The following is a 26,885-nucleotide window of genomic DNA, read 5'->3' as shown; positions in this document are numbered from 1 at the left end:
AAATTAGAATTCTGTCTCTGCCACTGCCATGTATGGTCTTACTGTGGTTCCAAGTAAAAAGGGTTACAACATCTCTTCTCCTACTCCAGGGCTATATAACAGCCTGAGTAGCGAACATGAGCCAGTTTAAGTCAGTCACAAACTGGGCACATACTTGACTCAATATACATCTGCTTAGTATATGCAAAGAGCTTTGTGGTCAAGTGGACCTGGAATCTGGTCACTATCTAGCCATGTTATTTGGGGAAAATTACATCATCTCTTTTTGGCTTCTCATCCTTCAAATGACTTTTGCCAAAGTCAGCATATTTCAAAGACTAAGTAGCAAAACTTTATTTTTGTTAAAGGCTGATTTTCTTAGATATTTGCAATGAAAATAGCTGCAGGTCTCAAGGGTACAGTTTCACATTTCCATAATGGAAAGAAATAGATTAAAACTATTTTAAAACCTTTCCTAACAGATACTTAATACTTTTATTGTGCAGAAAAGATACCAAAATATAACATTCCCAAAAGCACAACTCTGAAAAAGCTAGTTTTATCCTTATAGGACTCAAAACTTTAATGGCATTCCCATAATACAGTCAGAAAGTAGAACAAGCCCTCAAGAAAAAAGCAAAAATGCCAAGATCTTCTCCAACCACAATTATTTTTAATATATGAAACAGAATTTCCTTACAAATTAAGTAGTTTTAATAGTAGTGACATTTATTGTTGATGTGATCTGTTTAATACGACTGTAGTCAGAAGGTAAGTCGGGTCCGCTGTTCTTCCAGAAATTGAAAAAAGTATCATCTTTAAGATAAGGAAGGGAAAGATTTGTATCCATCTTTTTGGGACATGTAAGGTGAGAGCGAAGTCTCACAGATGGAGAATTTGTGGCTATTGCTGGAGGAACCGGAGATGCTCTCTAGTAAGCGGGTAATCCCTCTTCCCCGAACACTGCTGTTCTGGCCAGAAATGTTCACCCCAGATGGGGAGTCACCTAGGATATTAAAAATACAAGAAAAGAAATATAGCAATTTTATAGTCTTAGAGATCCCTCAAATGACTCATCCTACTACAGGCCTTTTCACTAAGCCATGATTAAACGGATCGTCAATAGGGGAGATGGTTCTTAGAGTAAAGGCAAAAAAGCTGAACAAGAATATTCTTTTTAAGTCCTGGAAACCTTAATTGAAGTTCTTCAGGGACCACTTGAAATTTCATGTCACTAGCATTTTTAAACTTTCCCATTTCCCCCAAAGACACCCTCATTTCAAAACTATAAAACTACAGCTGCTACAAAAGTAACAGGTTTTATTTTAAATGCCCTGAACAAAATTCTGAAGAATAAATTAAATTTTATCAAAGTGATACAAAAATCTACATATCCAAATTAAGTGCTTATGCCACGTAAAACTCCCAATTCCAAAAGATTCTTATACCCTGAAGCCAACTTAGATCATCTGTTTAAGTATCATACTCCAGGATCATAAAAAGACCCTAAACTCTTTGAGGTGCCTTCTTATTTAAATAAGATGCTTACCAGTGGGTGTGTTTGATCTCTGTTCCTGATTAGAAGAGCTGAAATGAGAGAATCCTGGACTCTGAACCCTTAGCTTCTATAATTAACAACAACAACAAAAAATAAAAACAGGGGAAAACATGTTTATTTCTTATTATTGAATCATCTACTTCAAATTACTCTTTAAATACAAACTAACAACCACTTTTCCAATGTCTGATCAACTTTTGAAGAGTACTGCTGTGAAGGGGAGCAGAGGGCAATCTTTGAGGGGGAAATTACAGGGTCAAGAAAGGGCTGTTTTTTTTTTTAAAAAAAAAAAATGAGATTATAGCAGTTTTCCTGATAAGAATGACTCAGAACAGAGAGAAACCCTGATGAAATTATTAGAGCCATGTCCTTAGGTAGGTAAGAGAATGAGATCTAATAGAGAAATAAAAGGATTGGTCTTAGATAGAAACAGACAATTCATGCATTAGAGTATATGGTAAATGCAATGGTAGGAATATATGGAAAACCTCTTGATTGCTTCTATTTTCTCAGAGAAGGAGGGGATACAAGCAACAGCTAGAACAAGGATGAAGGAAGAGGTGATGGAAGTTTGAAGTGAGAGAAGGTGAGAAATAACTGTCTAGGAAAGTGGGAGATTAATCAAACTAGAAAAATGGACAACTGCCAGGCAAGGTTAAGGGCTCACTTGAGGTTGGTGGTGATGAATATTTAATAACACCAGTCAGTTATGGTAGTTTCTTTTCAGCCTCGGTTAGCTTCAAATGTATAACAGAGTAGGTGAAGAGTTGATTTAATCAGGGTTAGTGTTTGTCAACCAACTATGATGAAGAATGAAGGGCCAGTGGAGTTCATAGTGCAAGTGAGTGAAAATAATGGAGCAAGGAATCTAAGCTGGGAAGGAAGGAGGTGAAGGGAAAGGTGGGGAGAGGAGACACAGCCTGAAGCATCTATGTGTGAATGGTACCCCTGGAGTTGTGCCATGCAGTGACCCTGCGAAGGAGGGCAGAAGAGTGGAGGCATACAGTGAACTGAAGGTCCCAGGAGAGATCAAAGAATTGTTGGCACTGATGTACCAGAGAAAGACAGTGGTAGAGAGTAGGATGCTTGAAATTGAGATTATGGGGAGATGCCATTGGGGCCTAGAATATGATCATGGGAGTGGATACTTGATATATGGCAGGGGACAGGATCACTGGAGAAGGGCAAATCAAGGAATTAAAATGTCAATCAGCTGGAAGGATCATCTATGGGGAAACTGAAGTCAAGAATTCTGCCAGGAATACTGTTTGATCTCCTGGCTCAGTGCTGCTCTAAGAATGAGGATGACCAACTCAGGGGCCTAATGACTCCAAGAAGGGGTTATCAGGTACTACAGCCTGAATGGCATGTGATTCAAAGCCTAGGGATTTTAGGGAGAAGGCAGAAAAAAGTCTAGAGGCCACAAAGTTAAACAAGGACAACTACTTCAAATCTAAGCCCGTGATAAATGAGAAAAAAAAAACTGTCGCTAACAGGGAAGCAGTATCTTTAGAGGACAGCCAAGTTTTAGTTACAACCAAGGAGGAAAACAGACCTTCCCAAGAGGAGGTTGAAGACATGAGATTTTGCTGATAACTGAGATTGAGAAGACTCACAAAGTTTTTCAGGAGTTGGGGAAGGGAAGGCTGAAAAACAGAATCAGCCTAACAAGATGAGTGTGGGAGATGAGCAAGGATCTAGGTATCCTAAGCTTCCATAGTGACTGATGCGAACAATGAAAAGAGGGGTAATGAGACTAAATCTGGTAGTCTCAACACAGATGGTGATGATGGGGCTAAGGCAGTGTTTCTCATCCTGGGTACTATTGACATTTTAGGCTAAATAATACTTTGTTCAGGAGGCTGTCCGTACATAGTCAGGTGTTTAGCAGGCTTACTGGTATCTATCTACCCCCTGTATGCCAGTAGCACCCTCTCCCCAGCTGTGACAACCAAAAATGTATCCAAGTGTTGCCAAATGTCCCCTGAAGGACACAAAATAGGTCCTAGTGGAGAACCATTGGGTTAAGGGGTTAACAGTAGACAGGAGAGAGAAGAGTCTTGCCCAGAGATTATATGGAGAGCTCTCTTTTTTATTTTTAAAATTATCATGGAGTAAGACAGACTTCTTTGGTGTGTACATTTCTACAAGTTTTAACAAATGAAGAGATTCGTGAAACCACCACTGCAATCAGGATACAGAGCCATCCTATCACCTCAAAAACCTCCTATCCCTTTACAGTCATACCCTCCTCCCCTAACCCATGGGAACCACTGATATGTTCTTCATCATTATCATTTGTATTTAACAATATCATATAAATGGAATCATACATTACATAACCTTTTGAGACTGCTGCTTTTGCTAAGCCTAAGTAATGCCTTTGAGATTGATCCTAATAGTTGTTTTATCAATAGTTCACTCCATTTTGGGGTTCCCTTTTCACTATTTTATTAACTATTTAAAAATAGAACATAGTAGATAATAAATGTTACTAAGTAGAGATCTTAGTACTTTCATATACTGCTGCATTTAATCCTACGACGACTACTAGCCCTTATTATTATTCTTGTTCTACAGATAAGGAATCAGCACAGAAAGTTCAAATAGCTTGCAGAGAGTCACACAGCCTATGTGTAGCAGAGCTTGAAGTGAAATTTAGGAATTCTAATTTGAGAGCCCATACTCTTAATTGCTATGCTCTCGGTAGTGTAGAGAGGCCTACTAGTAAGTAAATACCAAGGAGGGAAGAGGGGTGGTAGGGAAATTAGATAGTCTCTAATCAAATCCTGAATCAGGTCTTATATTTAAAATACCTACTTCAAAAATGTGTATCACATAATTTTTGGAATAAATGTTTGGATGTGTTTTGTATAAACACTAATGCTAATTTTAATTTTCTTTGTTAAGTACAGTAGGAAAATATACAAGGAAGGAAAAGGATTTTTTCTAAGATCCAACTGGATTAAAAACTGACATTCCATGAAGGATCAAAAAAAATTTTTAACAGAAGAGAGAACCAAACAAAGGCCTGATCTTGAGAAACTAGCAGCCCCCCAAAGTCTGCTCCTTACCTGGTAACGCCCTGCATCCAATACAACCATTTTGGGTGTCACACTATTGCTGGCCTCATAATCTTGAAGTGGTACATGAGCCTCTGTGAGCTGGATTCCAAAGAGAGTGGCCAGAGAATTACTGATGCAGTATCTTTAAAAAGGAATTTAAAATGCTTATTATCAGAATCTTATCTACTTCATTCTAAAAGCATTCACATTTAAAAATTTTCTGACAAAGCATGTGAGATATTATTGTAAATAGGGAAAAAAGAAATTTAGAGATTTGGAGAAAAAAATGGGAATAGGTAGCAGTACATATCATAAAACTGGTCATTACTGGTAAGCAATACTTTGATTACCAAATAAAATTTCAGATTCATTATAAGTGAATGGGAATGAGGGTAAAGAGCACCAGAATTCTCAAATATTTAAGGCAGGGAGAGGCAACACCAGCAATAGGGCTAAAACTTAGAAACACTTATTCATCCTCAGAACCAACTATCATCAGCTATGTAAAGGGATTACCAGAGCTTCCACAGATCTGAGGCTGCAGGTACTTTCCCTACAAAATGAGGAGAAAAGGGTCTATATTTTTTGAGCACCTTCACAAGGAAGTGCTGTTCTTAATGACAGTAGGGAACTTCACTTTCCTACAGGAATCCTAGAAGAAAAAATTTTCAATAAGTACTTCTGAAGGCTCAAATTGCTCAGGTGGTAACTACACCAGACAAGTAGTGACATGGGCAGAAGAATACAAGTAACATGATTTAAAAAACCTTTGTTTTAAAAGACAGTTGTGGAAATAGAGGTAAACAGTGATGCACCCCGAATGCCAAAGCAACAACAAGCAAAGTTGCAAAGAATTCAGTGCAGAATAAAGCATTAGGAAGAAACTCCTTTCTCCAACTTACGCAATTTTCTTGCAAACAGCTAAAGCACAGAGGAGAATATCATTTTCTTCATGCCACTTGCACCTGTACAGAAAAAAAAAAAGACTTTAATATCCTCATCTAACTGAAGCAGCACTGCTTATGGGTTTTTATGTGCCAGATTTCTACCTTAGTGTCACTTTCTTAAATGACTTCAACTATTACTCAAAGATTAAGGTTTCTAATTTAACATACAAAAAGTAGATTTTTTTAAAAACAAGTTTTTAATGTTACTTCCTCTGATGCAAATTCATGATGCATTGCAAACACACAGCTATAACAGACAGATTTTACCTTGAAAATCTATATATAGAAAATCTATATATAGACTATAGTTAACATATACTCATTAAACACACATTTACTGAGGACATACTACTTACCAGGCATTGTCCTAGGCACTAGGGATACAGTACAGAATGAAACACAAACTCTTGTGCACACAAAACTTACTTTTTAATGGGGAAGTCAGATCAAAAGATATGTAGGCATAATAACAGTAAGTTAGATGAGTTCTAAGAAGGAAAAAAACAAGAAAAAGACATGAAATGCAAGAGAAGGGTGACATTTTAGATAAGGTAGGCAGGAACGGTGTCACTGAGAAGTGGATGTTGGAGTGAAGACCTCAGGAGGGGATGTTGGAGAGGAAATGATCAACAACATACTTTCATGATGAGAGCCACCATAAACCTGTATATCTTTCCCCTGAGTGCATAAGTCATTCGAGCCTCAGAACCACTACCTGCATAATAGAAACCTTCCCTGAACTTAGCAAAAATCTTCACTTAGAAATTATAAACATGCTAAACAGTAAGTGTAAAAAGTCCATTATCTGCACTTGTTATTTAACTGAATGGAAGGCTATCTAAAAATAAGATTAAGAATTTCCCACTGCTTTTACAAAATGTGATTCAATAAATATGATTCATAAAGCTAACTCTAAAATGAAGGTTTAAGTTAAAACTAAATCTAAATCAAGGCACCAGTCCCTCTCACTGGGAGGCCTCCACAAGCCTCTTAGACCAGCCTCACCCACCAGGGGGCAGACACCAGAAGCAAGAGGAACTACAATCCTGCAGCCCGTGGGACTACAAACACAAAGTTACATAAAATGAGATGGCAGAGAAATATGTTCCAGAGGAAGGAACAAGATAAAACCCCACAACAACTAAGTGAAGTGGAAATAGGGAGTCTACCTGAAAAAGAATTCAGAGTAATGATAGTAAAGACAGTCCAAGATCTCAGAAAAATAATGGAGGCACAGACCAAGAAGATAGAAGAAATGTTTTAACAAAGAGCTAGAAGATAAACAAATGGAGCTGAACAATAACTGAAATGAAAAATACACTAGATGAAATAAATACAATAAATGAAGTAGAATGGATAAGTGAGCGCGAAGACAGAATGGTGGAAATCACTGCTATGGAACAGGATAAAGAATAAAAAGAAATGAGGACAGTTTAAGAGACCTCTGGGACAACATTAAATGCACCAATGTTTACATTATAGGTGTCCAGAATGAGAAAAAAATTGAAGAGATAATAATTGAAAACTTCCCTAACATGGGAAAGAAAACAGTCACCTAGTCCAGGAAGTGCAGAGAGTCCCAGGCAGGATAAACTCAAGGAGGAGCATGCTGAGACACATAGTAATAGAACTGACAAAAATTAAAGACAAAAAGAAAATATTAAAAGAAACAAGCAGACAAAAAAACAAACAACCCAATCAAAAAATGGGCAGAAGACCTAAAGAGACATTTCTCCAAAGAAGAAATACAGATGGCCAATAGGTACATGAAAAGATGCTCAACATCGCAAATTAGAGAAATGCAAATAAAAACTACAATGAGGTACCACCTCATGCCAGTCAGAACGGCCACCATTAAAAAGTCTACAAACAGTTAAATGCTGAAGAGGGTGTGGAGAAAAGGGAACCTTCCTACAGTTGGTGGTAATATAAATTGGTGTAGCCACGGTGGAAAACAGTATAGGATGTTCCTCACAAAACTAAAAATAGAATTACCATATGATCCAGCAATCTGACTCCTGGACATATATCCAGACAAAATTACAATTCAAAAAGATACATGTACCCCTATGTTCATAGCAGCATTATTCACAACAGCCAAGACATGGAAACAACCTAAGTGTCCATCAACAGATGAATGGATAAAGAAGATATGGTACATAAATACAATGGAATACTACTCAGCTATAAAAAAGAATGAAATAATGTCATTTGCAGCAACATGGATGGACCTAGAGATTATCATACTAAGTGAAGTAAGTCAGAAAGATAAAGACAAATACCATATGATATCCCTTATAGGTGGAATCTAAAATATGACACAAATGAACCTATCTATGAAACAGAAAAAACATCAGGGACATAGAGAATAGACTGGTGGTTGCCAAGGGGGAGGAGGGTTGGAGAAGGTAGGAGTGGGAGTTTTGGATTAGCAGATGCAAACTGGTGTATACATAGAATGGATAAACAACAAGGTCCTACTGGATAGCACAGGGAACTATATTCAACATCCTATGATAAACCATAATGGAAAAGAATGTGAAAAAGAATGTGTGTGTGTGTGTATAAAACTGAGTCACTGCTGCACAGCCGTAATTGACACAACAGTGTAATTCAACTTTACTTCAATAAAAAATAAATTACAATGCTTAAAAAAAAAAAAAGCAACAAGGGCAAAGCAACAAAATAACATACAAGAGAATCCCCATAAGGTTATCAACTGATTTTTCAGCAGAACTCTACAGGCCAGAAGGGAATGGCATGATATATTTTAAGTGATGAAACGGAAAAGCCTGCAACCAAGAATACTCTACCCAGCAAGGCTCTCATTCAGATTCGATGGCAAAATCAAAAGCTTTACAGACAAGCAAAAGCTAATAAGAATTCAGCACTACCAAACTAGCTTTACAAATAAATGCTAAAGGAACTTCTCTAGGCAGAAAAGAAAAGACCACAACTGGAAAAAAGAAAATTACAAATGGGAAAGCTCACCAGTAAAGGTAAACAAACATACAGTAAAGGTAGGAAATCAGTCACACACATTCTTAAGAAAGATATAACCTTCCAAGACTGAACTAGAAGAAATAGAAAATATGAACAGACCAATCACAAGCACTAAAATTGAAACTGTGATTTTAAAACTGCCAACAAACAAAAGTCCAGGACCAGATGGCTTCACAGGTGAATTCTATCTAACATTTAGAGAAGAGTTAACACCTACCCTTCTGAAACTGTTCCAAAAAATGGCAGAGGAAGGAACACTCCTAAACTCATTCTAGGCCACCATAACCCTGATACCAAAACCAGACAAAGATACCACAGAAAAGAAAATTACAGGCCAGTATCACTGATGAACACAGATGCAAAAATCCTCAACAAAATACTAGCAAACTGAATCAAACAATACATTAAAGGGATCATACACCGTGATCAAGTGGGGTTTATCCCAGGGACACATTCTTCAATATCCACAAATCAATAAGTGTGATATACCACATTAACAAACTGAAGAAAAACCATATGATCATCTCAATAGAAGCAGAAAAAGCTTTTGACAAAATTCAACACCCATTTATGATAAAAACTCTCTAGAAAGTGGGCACAGAGGGAACATACCTCAACATAATAAAGGCCATATATGACAAACTCACAGCTAACATCATTCTCAATGGTGACAAGCTGAAAGTATTCCCTCTAAGATCAGGAACAAGACAAGGCTGTCCACTGTCTTTGCTTTTATTCAACATAGATTTGGAAGTCCTAACCACAGCAATCAGAGAAGAAATAAAAGGAATCCAAAAAAGGATTAATTATAAAATTAATATACAGAAATCTGTTACACTTCTATATACTAACAGTGAAAAATGAGAAAGAGAAATTAAGGAAACAATTCCATTTTCCATCACATCAAAAAAGAATAAAATATCTAGGAATAAATCTACCTAAGGAGGCAAAAGACCTGTACTCTGAAAACTGTAAGACACTGATGAAAGAAATCGAAGATGACACGAACAGATGGAAAGATATACCATGTTCTTGGACTGGAAGAATCAATACTGTCAAAATGACTACACTACCCAAGATAGTCTACAGATTCAGTGCAATCCCTATCAAATTACTAATGGCAGATCTAGAACAAAAGATTTAAAATTTGTACAGAAACACAAAAGACCCTGAAAAGCCAAAGCAATCTTGAGAAAGAAAATGGAGCTGGAGGAATCAGGCTCCCTGACCTCAGACTATACTACAAAGCTATAGTCATCAAAACACTGCTGGCAAAAAGACAGACTTATAGATCAATGGAACAGGATAGAAAGCTCAGAAATAGACCCACACACCTATGATCTATTAACCTACGACAAAGAAGGCAAGAACATATAATGGAGAAAAGACAGTCTCTTCAATAAGTGGTGCTGGGAAAACTGGACAGCTACATGTAAAGGAATGAAATTAGAACACTCTCTAACACCATACACAAAAATAAATTCAAAATGGATTAAAGACCTCAACAGGCCAGTATCACTGATGAACACAGATGCAAAAATCCTCAACAAAATACTAGCAAACTGAATCAAACAATACATTAAAGGGATCATACACCGTGATCAAGTGGGGTTTATCCCAGGGACACATTCTTCAATATCCACAAATCAATAAGTGTGATATACCACATTAACAAACTGAAGAAAAACCATATGATCATCTCAATAGAAGCAGAAAAAGCTTTTGACAAAATTCAACACCCATTTATGATAAAAACTCTCTAGAAAGTGGGCACAGAGGGAACATACCTCAACATAATAAAGGCCATATATGACAAACTCACAGCTAACATCATTCTCAATGGTGAAAAACTGAAAGCATTAAAAAGAATAAAATATCTAGGAATAAATCTACCTAAGGAGGCAAAAGACCTGTACTCTGAAAACTGTAAGACACTGATGAAAGAAATCGAAGATGACACGAACAGATGGAAAGATATACCATGTTCTTGGACTGGAAGAATCAATACTGTCAAAATGACTACACTACCCAAGATAGTCTACAGATTCAGTGCAATCCCTATCAAATTACTAATGGCAGATCTAGAACAAAAGATTTAAAATTTGTACAGAAACACAAAAGACCCTGAAAAGCCAAAGCAATCTTGAGAAAGAAAATGGAGCTGGAGGAATCAGGCTCCCTGACCTCAGACTATACTACAAAGCTATAGTCATCAAAACACTGCTGGCAAAAAGACAGACTTATAGATCAATGGAACAGGATAGAAAGCTCAGAAATAGACCCACACACCTATGATCTATTAACCTACGACAAAGAAGGCAAGAACATATAATGGAGAAAAGACAGTCTCTTCAATAAGTGGTGCTGGGAAAACTGGACAGCTACATGTAAAGGAATGAAATTAGAACACTCTCTAACACCATACACAAAAATAAATTCAAAATGGATTAAAGACCTCAATGTAAGACTGTATACTATAAAAGTCTTAGAGGAAAACACAGAACACTCTTTGATATAAGTTGCAGCAATATTTTTTTGGATCCATCTCCTAGAGTAATGAAAACAAACAAAATAAACAAATGGGACCTAATTAAACTTAAAAGCTTTTGCACAGCAAAGGAAACCATAAACAAAACAAAAAGACAACCCACAGCATGGGAGAAAATATTTGAAAATGAAGTGATCAGCAAGTGATTAATCTCCAAAATATACAAACAGCTCATGCAGCTCTGTCAAAAAAGCAAACAACCCAATAAAAAAATGGACAGAAGACCTAAAGAGACATTTCTCTGAAGAAGACATACAGATGGCCAAAAAGCACATGAAAAGATGCTCAACACCACTAATTATTAGAGAAATGCAAATCAAAACTAAGAGGTATCACCTCACCCTGGTCAGAATGGCCATCATCAGAAAGTTTACGAACAATAAATGCTGGAGAGGGTGTGGAGAGAAGGGAACCCTCCTACACTGTTGGTGGGAATGTAAATTGGTACAACCACTATGGAGAAGAATATGGAGGTTCCTTAAAAAACTAAAATTAGAGCTCTCATATGATCCAGCAATCCCACTCCTGGGCATATATCCAGAGAAAACCATATTTCAAAAAGATACATGCACCCCAATGTTCACTGCAGCACTATTTCCAATACTCAAGACATGGAAGCCACCTAAATGTCCACCGACAGAGGAATGGATAAAGAGAATGTGACACATATATAGAATGGAATATTAGCCATAAAGAATGAATCAATACCATTTGCAGCCACATGGATGGACCTAGAGATTATCATACTAAGTAAATAAGCCTGGCAGAAAGACAAATCATATGATATTGCTTATATGTGGAATCTAAAAAAATTGATACAAATGAACTTATTTACAAAACAGAAACAGACTCACAGACTTAGAAAACAAACTTATGGTTACCAAAGGGCAAAGGTGGCAGGGGGGGATAAATTAGGAGGCTGGGATTAACATATATACACTACTATATGTAAAATATATAATCAACGAGGACATACTGTATAGCACAGGGAACTCTATTCAGTACTCTGTAATAACCTATATGGGAAATAGAATCTGAAAAAGAATAGATATATGTATATGTATAACTGAATCACTTTGCTATACATCTGAAACTAACTCAACATTTTAAGTAAACTGTACCCCAATAAAAAAACAAAAAAATAAATCTAAGTCCTTACATGCCCACGCGGAATCAAGTAATTTTAAATTTCCAGTTAGTTTTGCTCCTTGTTCAGAACTTAAAACCCAAGAGTACCTACTTCATATACACATTTTCCATTTGAGATCATATTTTAAATGAAAGCAGTTAAAAAACTAACAATGTATCACAGTATTAAAACAAACTACAACAACGACAACAAAAAACCCATTAAAGTCTGACTCCAGGGAAAAACGTCTCCAAATCTAGTTATACTATTAAAAATGACATTATTTGGATGTGTTTTTATTTATCCCTATTGGTCCTCTTCCTCCAAATCATCCCAAAATATGAGTGTATTTTCTAGCAAAGGAAGATTCATAGTCTAAAAATCTAACGATTATCAGAACAGCTCTGTACACTGTTACGCTATTAATATTCATTATGCAGCCTGAAATATAGCTTCAACTTTAATGCATTTCCAACATTTCTTTTATGAAATTCCACTCCAAAGTAGTAACATAAGGTTGTAAGTGAATATGTCTGCTAAGTTCGCAACTTACTCCCAAAGTTTCACCATCATCTCATTCACTAAAATAATGTGCAGCATAAAGGCCTTTTACACGCTTTTCCTCGTTATTTCCAAAGGTCTCAGTGATCTCTTTTTCTCTTATTTCAGGGTTAAGTTTCTTCTCCTTTTCAAGGATAACCCTGCCTTTCCCTTTCTCAGGAACCACTGTCATCTGACAGTTACAGATGTTCTTTGCTCCAGTCAAACTGACTCACTGTTTTTTTCTTAAACAGTCTCTATGCTTTCATTCCCGAGTCACTGTTTTGGCCATTTTCTTCTCTTGGAAAAGTCCTTCCTTCAACCCAAATCTCTGCTCACAGGGACAGAGAAGATGCTCAATAAATATTCGTTGATTACATAAAAGCTGCCTTGTTTCAGTCAGCAGGTCACAGTGAATTAATCCAAGGACAATTATGACAGGAAGCAACAAGGAGAATGGGGTATGTATAAAGGTTATACACTCTAGCCTTCAAAGTAACATGATAGTCATTAACAGCCTGCTTATTTAAGATTCTGATACTTTTTGTGTAACTGTATTCTATTTCACCAATATAAAACCCACCCATTTCTCCTAGAGCTAGAGACAACATTTATCAAAAATTTATTACAAACTTTAATGTTCTTTAAGTAGAAGTTTAAGAGCAGTGTTTGAAACGAGTCCTATCTGCTTATATTAACCAACAGATTCTAACAATAGTTCCTATTGTCCACTACAACCAAAACTCCCTTGTAAAATACTATATATTAGAATCTTACAATATTATGAAGCTCAGGAAAAGGTAGATCCATCCTTTCCAAAGCAGTTATTATTAAAGTTCTTAAAGTACTATGTAACAGCTTCTATCTTTAATAAAATCCCATGGCACAGACCTCCAAAAATGTCTTACACCAAAGCTACTCTACTCTTGTTGCAGCGTATACGTACTCTGAGACTCAACACCACTTCTTCTATTCTAAAACATGATTTTTTCACATTTTAACTGAATGCATTTGTTGGACTGCATCATACAATTTAAGGTATTCTACAATTGCTATTGGTCAAGTCTAGAAATAGCTGCTATTGCCTAAACATGTACAAACTTATTATTTTTTAAAGCAGTGGTATGTAGTATTTTATTTTTATTTTTGTTTTTATTGCAGTATAGTTGATTTACAATATTATGTTAGTTTCAGGTATACAGCTTAGTGATTCAGTATTTTTGCAGATTATATTCCATTACAGGTTATTAACTAGATAATGGTATAATTCCCTGAGCTATACAGTATATCTTTGTTGTTCATCTATTACATATGTATTAGTTTGTATCTGTTAATCCCATATCCCTAAATTTGTCCCTCCCTCCACCCTCGTCCTTTCGGTAACCACTAGGTTTGTTTTCTATATCTGTGAATCTGTTTCTGTTCTGCATATATCTTTGAGTATTATTCTGGATAACCAAACAACTGTAATCCTTCAACATTTTAGTCAATAAACCATTGAGAAAGTATTGGTTTGTCTCTGAAACCTTCTACTGGTATCATCTGATAAGATCAAGAAAGAACCAGCATCAAAACATGCAGAAAAGGTATCTGTCAGTGGCTTGGGAGAAAATCCAGAAACAACAGTACAATTCCCTTTTAAGAAATGCTACATCACCACCCTGGATGGCACAGAGTCAACAATGTATGAAAACATGGACAATGAATGATTCTGAATGTGAAATTTTAGGAATACTTTAGCCAGTAGTTGAGGCAATGGTACATAAATCCAAATATCCTAACACATCATCCATAAACTTTAAGCCTAACAAGATTAAACAAAACAAAGTATATACCTGCAGCATAACTAAGAGAAGCATAACTACAAGACTACAAGACTCAATTACCAAAAGAAAATCCTTACTTTCCAATGGAGTAATTTCTCAAGTTCACACCCAAGCCTCTATATAGCTTTATAGAGAGGGTGGAGCCCAGAAAACATGGGGGAAGAGATAGAAGGGAAATTGAGAGCCCAAGATTAAATTACAACCATTCCCACAATGAGACGGTTGATAAATATTCAGAATCCTGGTAGATCAGAGCACTGGCTACAGGAAACTGACTTAAAAGTTCCTGAAGACTCTAGAAGGCAGCCTGGAAGGCATTGTTTCTGGGCAGCAGAGGGCAAGAGGAAGGGAAGGAGTCCTTTAGAGACTGTGTGAAGGGGAAAAAAAAGCACAGAGGAGGAAACTTAGGATTCTCCAGGACAAAGAAAGCAGGAAAAAAAATGGAAAGACCCACAACCACACTGCCACCACAATGAAAGCATTCAAAGAAACCATACTTTGCTACACTGACAGAAGAGGAAGCACTTGAACTACAAATCTCAAACCACCCCAAATAAACAGCCCTGTCCAAGAAATGCAAAGGAACAACAGAAAGCCACTGCAAGAGGTAAACAGAAAATGAGAATCACTATAGTTGATAACTCTCCCCCATCCCCGACCCCTGAAAAAAACCATGAAGGAGACGAAAACTATAAAACAACACTATAACATAACACTCTACATTGTTATTAATATATGAATTAAATATCCTTAAAAATTTTGAAGATACGAAAACATGGCCTGAATAAGAAACTTCAAAACTAAGAACAGAAAGAAGAAAAGAGTTGACAAAACTCAGGAAAGATATAAAAATCATATAGGAAAAGAACTGAATTACAAACTGCCTAAGGAAGAACAGATTCAAATGAGAAGTTAATAAGGGAAACTGAAGAAAACAGAAAACTACCATGAGAATAAGAGACTAAAGAAAGAAGAAACAAGGGTCAGAAAAAGAGACCATAATGAAAGGTAAAGAAGACCAATCATACATATATTGGACACCCTTAAGAAAAATTAAATGGAATAGAATATTAAACTACAATCTAAGAAAAATCTCCAGAAATTAGACCTGATTCTGCATACTAAAAGGGCCTGCCAAACACCTGGGAAGACTGACCTGCAGTAATATACTCAGGGAAACATTCCAGTAAAACTATTAGACTTTAAAGATGAAAAACCATTCTTAAGGTCTCCAGGCAAAAAGATCAAAATAACTTAAAAGATCAAGAGAATTAAATGAACAAACTTCTAAAAAGCAACATAAAGCAATACAACAATGCAGCTGTACTTTCTAGAAACTCAAGGAAATAAAATGTAAACCAAAAGAAAATTTTAAACATGCAAGAACAGAGTTACTGCCATTCCCAAGAGCCCTTGATCAATCTACTAGATCAAGATTCAGCAAACTTTTTCTGTAAAGGCATCAAATAACACAACAGCCACTTATAGCTATAAGAGATATAATGAGACATACATGGAAACAGTAGTAATGAGACTTCACAGCACTCTCAATATAACACAGATCAAGTAGACAAAATATAAATAAAGAGATAAGGCAATTTAAACATAATAATGTAGAGCTTATGGATACCTGTCAAATGTTGTACCCTGATAAACACATATTCTTCTCACATACCCACAAAACATTCACAAAAACTGATTATATATTTAGTTAGCAAAAAACTGCAAAACACTAGTAACTTCCATAAGGTAGAAATATTATAAATAATACTTTGATCACAATGCAAAGATGCTAGAATTTACTAACAAAAACCAAAAAGGCTTTCCATCTGGACATTTAAAAGCCTCATATTAACTCCTGGGTTAAAGAGAGCTGAAACTACAGAATTTTTTTAAAAAATGACAAAATACTATGTCAGCAACTTATGGGATGCACTGCAAGACATGTTTAAGAGAAAATTCACTCTACTGAACACTTACCAATAAAAAAACTCCCCAAAATTAACTGAATACTGAGCCCAAAAATCTAAAAAAAAGAACCACAGAGTACCAAGAATATAAAAGCAGAAATGAATGAGGAAGAGAACAGAAAATTAGCAGATCTAATAAACTGTTGTTTTGAAAAAAATAGACAATGCACTATGCTAGCATGATTCAGGGGAAAAAAGGAGAAGCACAAATATATAAGAAACAATGAGATAAATAACCAGTGAAACAAGGGATTTTAAAAATTATAAAAGACTACTTAGTCTGCAGACTTAATTTTAAACAAATTTGGAAACATATATAAAATGCATAATTTCCTAAGGAATTACAGATTACCAAAATTGATCCCATTAAAGTTAGAAAGCCTAATCAAATCAATTTTCATAGAAGAAACGGAGAAATTTTTGTGGGAACTGCCCCACAAAAATTCACCAATCCCAGATAGGCACAATCTGTGTGAGAAAAATTTTAAAACAGACTTGAAAGACCCCAAAGTAGATCTGAACAATGGAAAGACACCTCTTGCCTTTGGACAGAATTCAACATTATATAAAGATTTCAGTTTTCCAAGTTAATTTATCAAGTTAACACAATCCAAGGAACTTTATGGAGCTCGACTGACGAGTGATACTTCTGAATATACTTTGAACTATGCTAATACATTCTACATTCAAAATATAATAAAACCAAGAAAGATGGGCAAAACCAAAAATGGAATAGAAGAGACTTAACTATATTTCAAATGAATAATTTAACCACACTGAAGGAGAAAAAAAGAACCAACTCCAATAACTTCTGAACAAATTATTTTGACTACCTTCAGATTAAAACAACTGAAAGAAGATTCTAAACTGTTAATATGCCTTTTTTAAAAATAGTGGTATCACTTAATTCTAAAATAACTTAATGCATTCTAGGACTGGACAAACAAAAATGTTGAGCACCAGGTTTTTCCACTCAGAAGGGCAATACAAAAATGGAACACTCTATGGTTTTAAATTGGAATTGTAGGTTCAGCACGAACTCATGGTAAGAGGAAGGAGCAGGCAGGTGAGCCTAGCTGCATAAAAATGTTTATGAAAGGTATGTATACACATATATTTACTAGCTCTTTCCACTAAGGGGAACTAGAATCAATGACAGTCTAATAGGAATGAACACCCAGGACCCAGATTCTATCTCCTAAATGCACACTCTTCCTCTAAAAGGAATCAAGGCTCCTTGGAGAAATGGCTAATTCAAAGCTGACGCAGGGAAAAGTACAAGATGAACCTGAAATATATGGAGCTGGAAGGCAAAGACGCACTCAAAGAATGAGGCAGCAATGTAAAAAACAACAACAACAAAACCCAAACAAAGAGACCACTGCTTTGAAGGGACTTCCACTGGCCATAAAGGAAACAATCTGAGCATAAAAATAAGTTAATAAGAGATTATGGCCCACTGAATAAGATATAGGAATACATGAGTCCATACTCATAAATAAATGAAAAAAAAAGTCAGCAAAGAGGAAAAGCTCCTTACAGTAGAATGCTAACTAATAAATGTAGAAGCAAAAATCAGATTAGAAAACCATCATTTCACAAATATAGTAATAATCGACCCAGGCAAAAATCATCAATGGATGCTAAAACTAGCAGATTAAAGTTTGAGGAATAGATTATCTACCAAATCTCAAAGAATCTCCCAACAGAATATTAATTATAAGGTAAAAAAGAGTAACTTTTCAATAGAGAAATTTGGCAGACACTATCTTAAGCAAATGATCAAAGTTGTCAGTAATGAGACTGACATCAGATGCCTCCAGATATGACACACTGAGAAGACACATCACCTTTGTGGTACTCCTGCTAAAAATATATAACCTGAATCTAATCATGTGGAAATACAGGCAAACTCAAACTGAGAAACATTTTGCAAAGTAACGGGCCTGTACTCTTCAAAAGGGTCAAGATCATGAAAGTCAAAGACAGAGGAACTATTCCAGATTAAAGGAGCCTAAAGAGACATAGTAACTAAATGCAACATGTCATCCTGGCTTGGATCCTAAAGTTTTTTTTTTTTTTTTGGCTATAGAAGACATTATTAGAAGAACAAGAAAAATATGAATATAGCTTTTATATTAGACAGTAGTACTGTATCAATGGCAATATCCTGTTTTGATAACTGTATTGTAGCAATATACATGATCAACTTGTTCTTAGGAACAACACAGTGATACTCAGGGGTGAAAAGGCATCATGGTAGCAACTTGCTCTCAAGAGGCTGAGAAAAAGAAACAGTGTATATATATTTAGAGAAAAAGTTATAAATATATAAAAATATTAACAATTAGAGAATCTGAGAATGGTATATACAACTTCCCTGTACTAGAGTCTCGCCAACTTTTCTGTAAGCCTAAAATTATTTCAAAATAAAAAAATACTTTCAATTTATTTCACATCTATATTTCTTATAACTACAAGAATTCTATGTAATAAAGTGTCTATACAAATAAATACAAAATATTCTTTGATCAGTACAGAAATTCTAAGTGATAAAGCACTGTCAGTTTATTTGGTAGTTTTTTGTTTTTATTGATAGATGAAGTAACAATGTACCTTACAATCAATTAAATCTTATATTCAAGGAAATACAATGATTCCAAAGTTTCATAGGAAAATATTGTTTAAAAAGGCAAAAACTAATCATACCATATTTTTTCAGTTCAGAAAAAAGTCAGCATCACTATCAAAAAATCACTATAAATACCTTGTGTTGCTAGAATAATCCCACATGGCCACATCTAGGAAGCTCCGAACCCAGGTCTTAGAGGGCTCTTTGAGAAATTTTTGCTGGAAGATCCCTATTACAAGATCCTCTACAGTGAGAAGTTCTAGATCTTGCCTGATTTCTTCCATTGGTAAACAGAAACACACATACAATTAGTAAGTTTAGGTACACAAAACATGTACATCAAAATGGAAACACAGATATTAAAATGCACTTGAGCAGAGACCCAGTTTAACTTACCTGATGACTTCTCCATATGCTTCAAACACCAGTTGACTCTGGCTATATCATCAGACTGGAGAAGGGAAAAAAATTTTACTTATTTTCTCCTATCTTCTGTTACTTTTAATTAATGTGGTCCTTTCAAACTGGGGGGAGGGGAGGGAGGAGGGGTAAGGATGGTGAGAAGGGAGAGACTGAAAAGTCTGTGACAACTAAACAAGAACTGTAAAACAGAGCAACATATTCTAGAAAATACTGCTAATAATAACCAGTTATGTTCATAAAGCAATGTTAATATACTTTATGAACAGCAAGTGAGACTTAGGGTAAGCAAATGAAGAAACCAATGTTCAGAAAAAGATAAATAAGGTGATTTGTGTTCATGGTGACACCAATAAACAGGTGAAAACCCAATTCTATGACACCTAGCCTAGAAGAACTTAGACAAAACAAAGAATAAAGATTACAAAAAGAAGATCAAGGGACTGCTACAAAAACAATTTTGAACAAACAATTCTCTTGCCTAGGAGGATAGGTGTACAGACTAGAAATCCATCCTTCAGAGTAAAAACAATTGAAGATATTTCAGAAAGAGGAACTAAAAACATGAGATTGACCAAAGCTGAAATACATTCAGTTTTTGCAGTCTTCAAAATCCCTCCAATACCAGAGAGATTTAGAAGAAAAAGCATTATACCTAATTACATTCAAAATAAGAACGAACATATATATTTTAACACACAGCTAATACACAGGCAAAAGTTATTTCTTTGGGTATCTTTCATGGATCTTTTGGTTTCTAAGTAATGACTTAAAAGAAATTCTTATGTTGAAATTACCTTGCAGTAGACAGGTGGCCAGTTCCCTGGATTTGGATGAATAAATCTATAAAGGTTTTGTAACACCATTGCTTGGTTATGCCCAGATTCAAAGTTTGAAATAGGAATCTTGTGACTAGAATCACCTGAAGGAAATAAAAAGTAGGTAGGAGTTAAAAATTTGACTAAGACAAATATTATGGAGTAGGCATAGAAGTAAGGGTACAGGAAGGGAGTAGTGGATAACTCATATTTAAGCACTTGTACCAAGCCTGCTTATGGTTAGGTACTTTACATATTTTATCCCATAATCTGATGAGGTAGATAATATACACATATTAGAGAAGAGATAACTGAGAAACACAGAAGTTAGCAGTAAGTTAATAGCTGGTGAACAGTGGAGTCAGGACTCAAACTGAGGTTAAGTGAAAAGAGCCTACATAGTGTTTTTACTATTCCTATGTGGCCTTTCATAAATCTGGTTTATTAATAAGGCTGGAGACCTTGATAGTAATGACTGCTTTTTAAAAGACTGTACAATGAATACTTCTACTTCCAGTAAAATATGGACCAAGTAATTCAGACCAAACTTCCCACAAAAATTTAGGATGTCAAGAGCACCTGCAGTAGCAAGGAATTATTAGATCAAGATGCAAAATATTGTAAAATCCAGACAGGTGAGTCTAGCTCTGGGGGCAGTTTTCCCCCTGGAGTAATTTGCTAATTCCAGAAGAGGAAGTTTAATGGCTGAGAGTGTGCTTCTGACAGCTTTGGGGGCCCAGGTATCTAGAAAAAGGAAACATAAATCCTCTCTGGAGGAAGAAAACATCACTATAAACCTCATTAAATCATTCTTTCCCAAGTAGTCTATGTGAATAACCAGGTAAACAAAGAAAAAAAATGAGAACCAAAACAAAGTTAATAGAGATCCAAAGGTAGTCCAGATGCTGAAGTTACTGGACACGGATTTTATTATTATTATTATTATTTTTGCGGTACGCGGGCCTCTCACTGTCATGGCCTCTCCCGTTGTGGAGCACAGGCTCCGGACGCGCAGGCTCAGCGGCCATGGCTCACGGGCCCAGCCACTCCGCGGCATGTGGGATCTTCCCGGACTGGGGCACGAACCCGCGTCCCCTGCATCGGCAGGCAGACTCTCAACCACTGCGCCACCAGGTAAGCCCCTGGACACAGATTTTAAATAATCATAATCAATTTTTAAAATTCATAATCAAATTATGAATTTCAGCATAAAACTGGAAACTATAAAAAAGAATGCTCAGAATTCCCTGGTGGTCCAGTGGTTAGGACTTGGCATTTTCACTGCTGGCGCCCTGGGTTCGATCCCTAGTCAGGGAACTAAGATTCCACAAGCTGCAATGTGCAGCCAAAAAAACTGCAACAAGAGTTCAATTTCTGATAATGACTGACTAGGGAAAGCTGAACATATGAAACGCCTGCTTGAAAGCACTGCAGAGATGTAAATGTAATGAGGAATTATGGGCCCAAAATCTTAGAAAGGATGAAATCCTAGAGAGCTGAATCTGGTACTTGAGTTTGTTGGTAATTTGGGCATTTATCAACTCTAGAAGAGGAGATATAAAGGCTGAGAAACTGAGAAATTTTCAACAGATCTAGAGCTATGAAGAATTAAAAATATTACTCCAATATTACCTGTGTATATATAAAAATTTATAAATTAAAAAATATTCAATTGTCTTCTGGCCTCCACTATTTATGCTGTGAAGTCAATTATAAATTTTACTGATGATTCTTTGGTGGTAATATGTCCATCCTCCTCCTCTTTTTTTTAAGTAAAGATAAGAGACTGACGTAAGTCTGAACCTAATTTTAAATTATCTCAATATCTGAAATTAGATTAAAGCAACCTGAGATGGATAGTTACTCCAGATTTCTGCCAGAAACAATCATAAATCTTTGGAGAGGAGTAACAAGTTTTCATATGTACTGTTCAGCACTCAAAAATGACCAGATATATTAAGACAACTGAAAACTTGATTGAACATCAAGATAACCAACAGACTATAAAAATACATCCAAAAAAAAATCCCTGTAATAGGGTTATCAGACAAAAAACTTTAAAATAATGAGGCTTATTATGTTCAAGGAAACGAAAAAAATACTGATAACTTCAACAGAACCATAAAAAAGAAACAAATGTAAACTCAAAAATTGAAAACACATTCCTCAACCCATTTTAGGATGGCAAAATAGCCTTGATAATAAAACTGGTTAAGATTAACCTCAGGCTTTAACACGAATGCACAAATCCTAAAACAAAATATTAGCAAACCAAATCCAGCAATTTATTTGAGTCATACAGTGATGATGTTGGATTTGTTCCTGAAATGTAAGGTTGGTTTATGATTAGCAAATCACTATATAGACAAGAAACACAAATCATCTGAGATCCAGAAAGAGTATTCATTAAAATGTGCAACTGATATCTCTAGTGAAACTGGAAACGGAAGGGAATTTCTTTATCCTAATAAAGAATACATACCAAAACTAAGAAAAAGAGAAAAGAACACTACAGCAAACAGAACACTCATTGGTGAAAGATTAAAAACTAGAGCTCATAACCAGCACACTAAGACAGAACAAGTTTTAAATTTTTTAAGTAAAAGATACAGATTAGAAGAGTCATTTCACAGATGTAAGGAAATCTGCTAAAAAAACTCAAGAATTTAGCAAAGGTGGGATAAAACCAAAACACAAATGTAAACAATTAGAAAATATAATTTTGAACTATCCTGTATAATAGCAAGAAAAATGATAAGCTATAACTAATAACATTAAGATTCTGGAGAAAATTATAAGACTTTATTATAAATGACTACACATCTAAAAAGTAAAAGAGTAACCCCCTATTAACATAAAGAATATCATGAAGCTGTCAGTTCTCCGCAAAATGATCAAAAGATTTAAAGATGATTCAAAATACTGAGATTAGTTTCTCTGGACAGAGGACAAGATGGCAAAGTAGAGGAACCTGAGCTCACCTCCTCCCACAAAAACACCAAAAATCACAACTAAATGCTGAACAACCAGCAACAAAGGACTGGAACCGATCAGAAGAAAATACTCTACTTCCAAAGACAAAGAGGAAGCCACAACAAGATGGTAGGGGAGTGTATTCACGATATAATCAAATCCCACACCTGCCAGGTGGGTGAAGCACAAACTGGAAAATAATGATATTGCAGAGGTTCTCCCACAGGAATGAGAGTTCTGAGCCTCACGTCAGGCTCCTCAGTCTGGGGGTCTGATATTGAGAGAAGGAGCTCCAGAGCATTTGGCTTTGAAGGCTAGCGGGGCTTGATCACAGGAGCTCCACAGAGTTGGGGGAAGCAGAAACTCCACTCTTGGAGGGCGCACACAAGGTATCATGTGCACCAGGACCCAGGGCAAAAAGCAGCGACTTCATAGGAGCCTGGGCCTGACCTACCTGCTGGTCTTGGAGGATCTCCTAGGGAGGTGGGGGCAGCTGTGGCTCACTGCTGGGACAAGGGCACTGGTGGCAGAGGTGCTGGGGAGTGCTCATTGGTGTGAGCTGTCCTGGAGGCCGCCATTCTCACACCAAGACCTGGCCCCACCCAACAGTCCGAAGGCTCCAGTGCTGGGATGCCTCAGGCCAAAAAAACTAACAGGGCAGGAACACAACTCCACCCATAAGCAGACAAGCTGCTTAAAGTCCTCCTGAGCCCAGAGCTGCCTCTAAACACACCCCTTGACACAGCCCTGCCCACCAGAGGGACAAGACCCAGCTCCACACACCAGTGGGCAGGCACCAATCCCTCCCACCAGGAAGCCTGCACAAGACTCTTAGACTAGCCTCACCTACCACGGGGAAGACACCAGAAGAGGAACCACAAACCTGAAGCCTATGGGGCCGTAAACACAGAAAGTTAGACAAATGAGATGGCAGAAGAATATGTTCCAGATGAAGGAACAAGAAAAAAACTCCAGAAAAACAACTAAGTGAAGTGGAGATAGGCAATCTACCTGAAAAAGAACTGAGTGTAATGATAGTAAAAATGGTCCAAGATCTCAGAAAAAGAATGGAGACACAGACCAAGAAGATAGAAGAAATGTTCAACAAAGAGCTAGAAAATATAAAGAACAAACAGAGTGGAACAATACAATAACTGAAATGAAAGATTCACTGGGAAGAATCAACAGCAGAATAAATGAGGCAGAATAATAGATAAGTGAGCTGGAAGACAATGGTAGAAATCAATGCCACGGAACAAAATAAAGAAAAAAAGTATGAAAAGAAATGAAAATAGTTTAAGAGACCTCTGGGACAACATTAAATGCACAAACATTCACGTGACTGGGGTCCCAGAAGGAGAAGAGAGAGAGAAGGACCTGAGAAAACATTTGAAGAGCTAGTAGCTGAAAAATTCCCTAACATGGGAAAGGGAACAGTCACCCAAGTCTAGGAGGTGCAGAGAGTACCATATAGCATAAATCCAAGGAGGAATGTGCCGAGACACATATTAATCAATTTGACAAAAAATAAAGACATAAAGAAAATACTAAAAGCAACAAGGGAAAAGCAACAAATAACATACAAGAAAATCCCCATAAGGTTATCAGCTGATTGTTCAGCTGAAACTCTGCAAGCCAGAAGGGAGTGATATAATATACTTAAAGTGATGAAAGGGAAAAACCTACAACCAAAAATACTCTACCCAGCACGGTTCTCATTCAGATTTGACATAGAAATGAAAAGCTTTACAGACAAGCAAAAGTTGATAGAATTCAGCACCACCAAACCTGCTGTACAACAAATGCTAAAGGAAATTCTCTAGGCAGAAAGACCACTTCCAGAAACAAGAAAATTACAAATGGCTAATCTCACCAGTAAAGGTAAATATACAATAAAGATAGGAAATCATCCACCTACAAATATAGTATCAAAACCAGCAATCCTGACATGAGGAGAGTACAAACGCAGGACACTGGAAATGCATTTGAAACTGAGAGACCAGCAGCTTAAAACAATCTTGTATGTATACAGACTGCTATATCAAAACCTCATAGTAACCTCAAACCAAAAATCTACAATAGATATATACACAAAAAGAAAAAATCAAACATCACTAAAGATAGTCATCAAATCACAAGAGAACAAAAAAGAAAAGTTAGAAAAAAGACCTACAGAAACAAATCCAAAACAACTAACAAAATGGCAGTAAGACCATACATATGGGTAATTACCTTAAATGTAAATGGATCAAATGTTCCAACCAAAAGACACACCCTGGCTGAATGGATACAAAAACGAGACCTATATATATGTTGCCTACAAGAGACCCAATTCAGATATAGGGACACATACAGACTGAAAGTGGTGAGAGGATGGAAAAAGGTATTCCATGCAAAAGGAAATCAAAGGAAAGCTGGAGTAACAATAATATCAAACAAAACAGACTTCAAAATGAAGACTGTTATAAAAGACAAAGAAGAACACTATATAATGATCAAAGGATCAATCCAAGAAGATTTAACAATTATAAATATACATGCAGCCAACACAGGAGTGCTTTGATACATAAGGCAAATGCTAACAGCCATAAAAGAAGAAATTGACAGTAACACAATTAAGAGTGAGGAACTTTAACTCCCCACTTAAATCTATGAATATATCCAGACTGAAAATCAGTAAGGAAACACAAGCCTTTAATGACACATTACACCAGAGAGACTTAACTGATGTTTATAGAGCATTCCATCCAAAAGCAGCACAATACTCATTCTTCTCAAGTGCCCATGGAACATTCTCCAGGATAGATCACATGCTGGGCCACAAAGCAAGCTTGGGTAAAGTTAAGAAAACTGAAATCATATCAAGCATCTTTTCCAACCACAACACTAGGATATTTTGAAAAATCAACTACAAGAAAAAAAACTGTAAAAACCAAAAACACTCAGAGGCTAAACAATATGCTACTAAACAACCAATGGATCACCAAAGAAATCAAAGAGGAAATCAAAATACACCTAGAAGCAAATGAAAATGAAAGCATGAGTATCCAAAACCTATGGGACTCAGCAAAAGCAGTTCTAAGAGGTAAGGTGACAGCAATACAATCTTACATCAGGAAACAAGAAAAATCTCAAATAAACAACCCAACCTTATACCTAAAGCAACTAAAGGAAAAAGAACAAACAAAACTCAAAGTTAGCAGAAGGAAAGAGATCATAAAGATGAGAGTAGAAATAAATGAAAGAGAGACAAAGCAAACAACAGAAAATATCAATGAAACCAAAAGCTTTGAAAAGGTAAACAAAACTGATAAGCCTTTAGCTAGACTCAAAAAGAAAAAAAGGGAGAGGGCTCAAATAAATAAAATTAGAAATGAAAAAGAAGTTACAACAGACACCAAAGAAATACATAGCATCCTAAGAGACTACTACATGCAACTCTATGCCAATAAAATGGACAACGTGGAAGAAATGGAC

General features: G+C 36.1%; 1 protein-coding gene across 2 annotated transcripts in view; it reads right to left on the bottom strand.

Moving 5' to 3' along the window:
- Positions 1–455: 455 nt before the first annotated feature.
- Positions 456–26,885, bottom strand: part of MAEL (maelstrom spermatogenic transposon silencer) — a 39,358-nt gene continuing 12,928 nt past the window's right edge. For both annotated transcript variants that reach the window (XM_007116368.2, XM_007116367.3), the window contains 7 exons: positions 20,415–20,539; positions 19,594–19,648; positions 19,333–19,474; positions 5,505–5,567; positions 4,612–4,744; positions 1,529–1,604; positions 456–985 (listed from right to left, as the gene is read on the bottom strand). In XM_007116368.2, coding sequence (XP_007116430.1) covers positions 798–985; positions 1,529–1,604; positions 4,612–4,744; positions 5,505–5,567; positions 19,333–19,474; positions 19,594–19,648; positions 20,415–20,539 — 782 coding nt within the window. In that variant the 3' untranslated portion in view covers positions 456–797. The remainder of the gene's footprint in view (positions 986–1,528; positions 1,605–4,611; positions 4,745–5,504; positions 5,568–19,332; positions 19,475–19,593; positions 19,649–20,414; positions 20,540–26,885) is intronic.

This window comes from Physeter macrocephalus, chromosome 4 (assembly GCF_002837175.3).
Source record: "Physeter macrocephalus isolate SW-GA chromosome 4, ASM283717v5, whole genome shotgun sequence".
Classification (NCBI taxonomy): domain Eukaryota; kingdom Metazoa; phylum Chordata; class Mammalia; order Artiodactyla; family Physeteridae; genus Physeter; species Physeter macrocephalus.
Note: the sequence above shows the minus strand (reverse complement) of the source record. Positions and strands in the feature narration are given on the sequence as shown.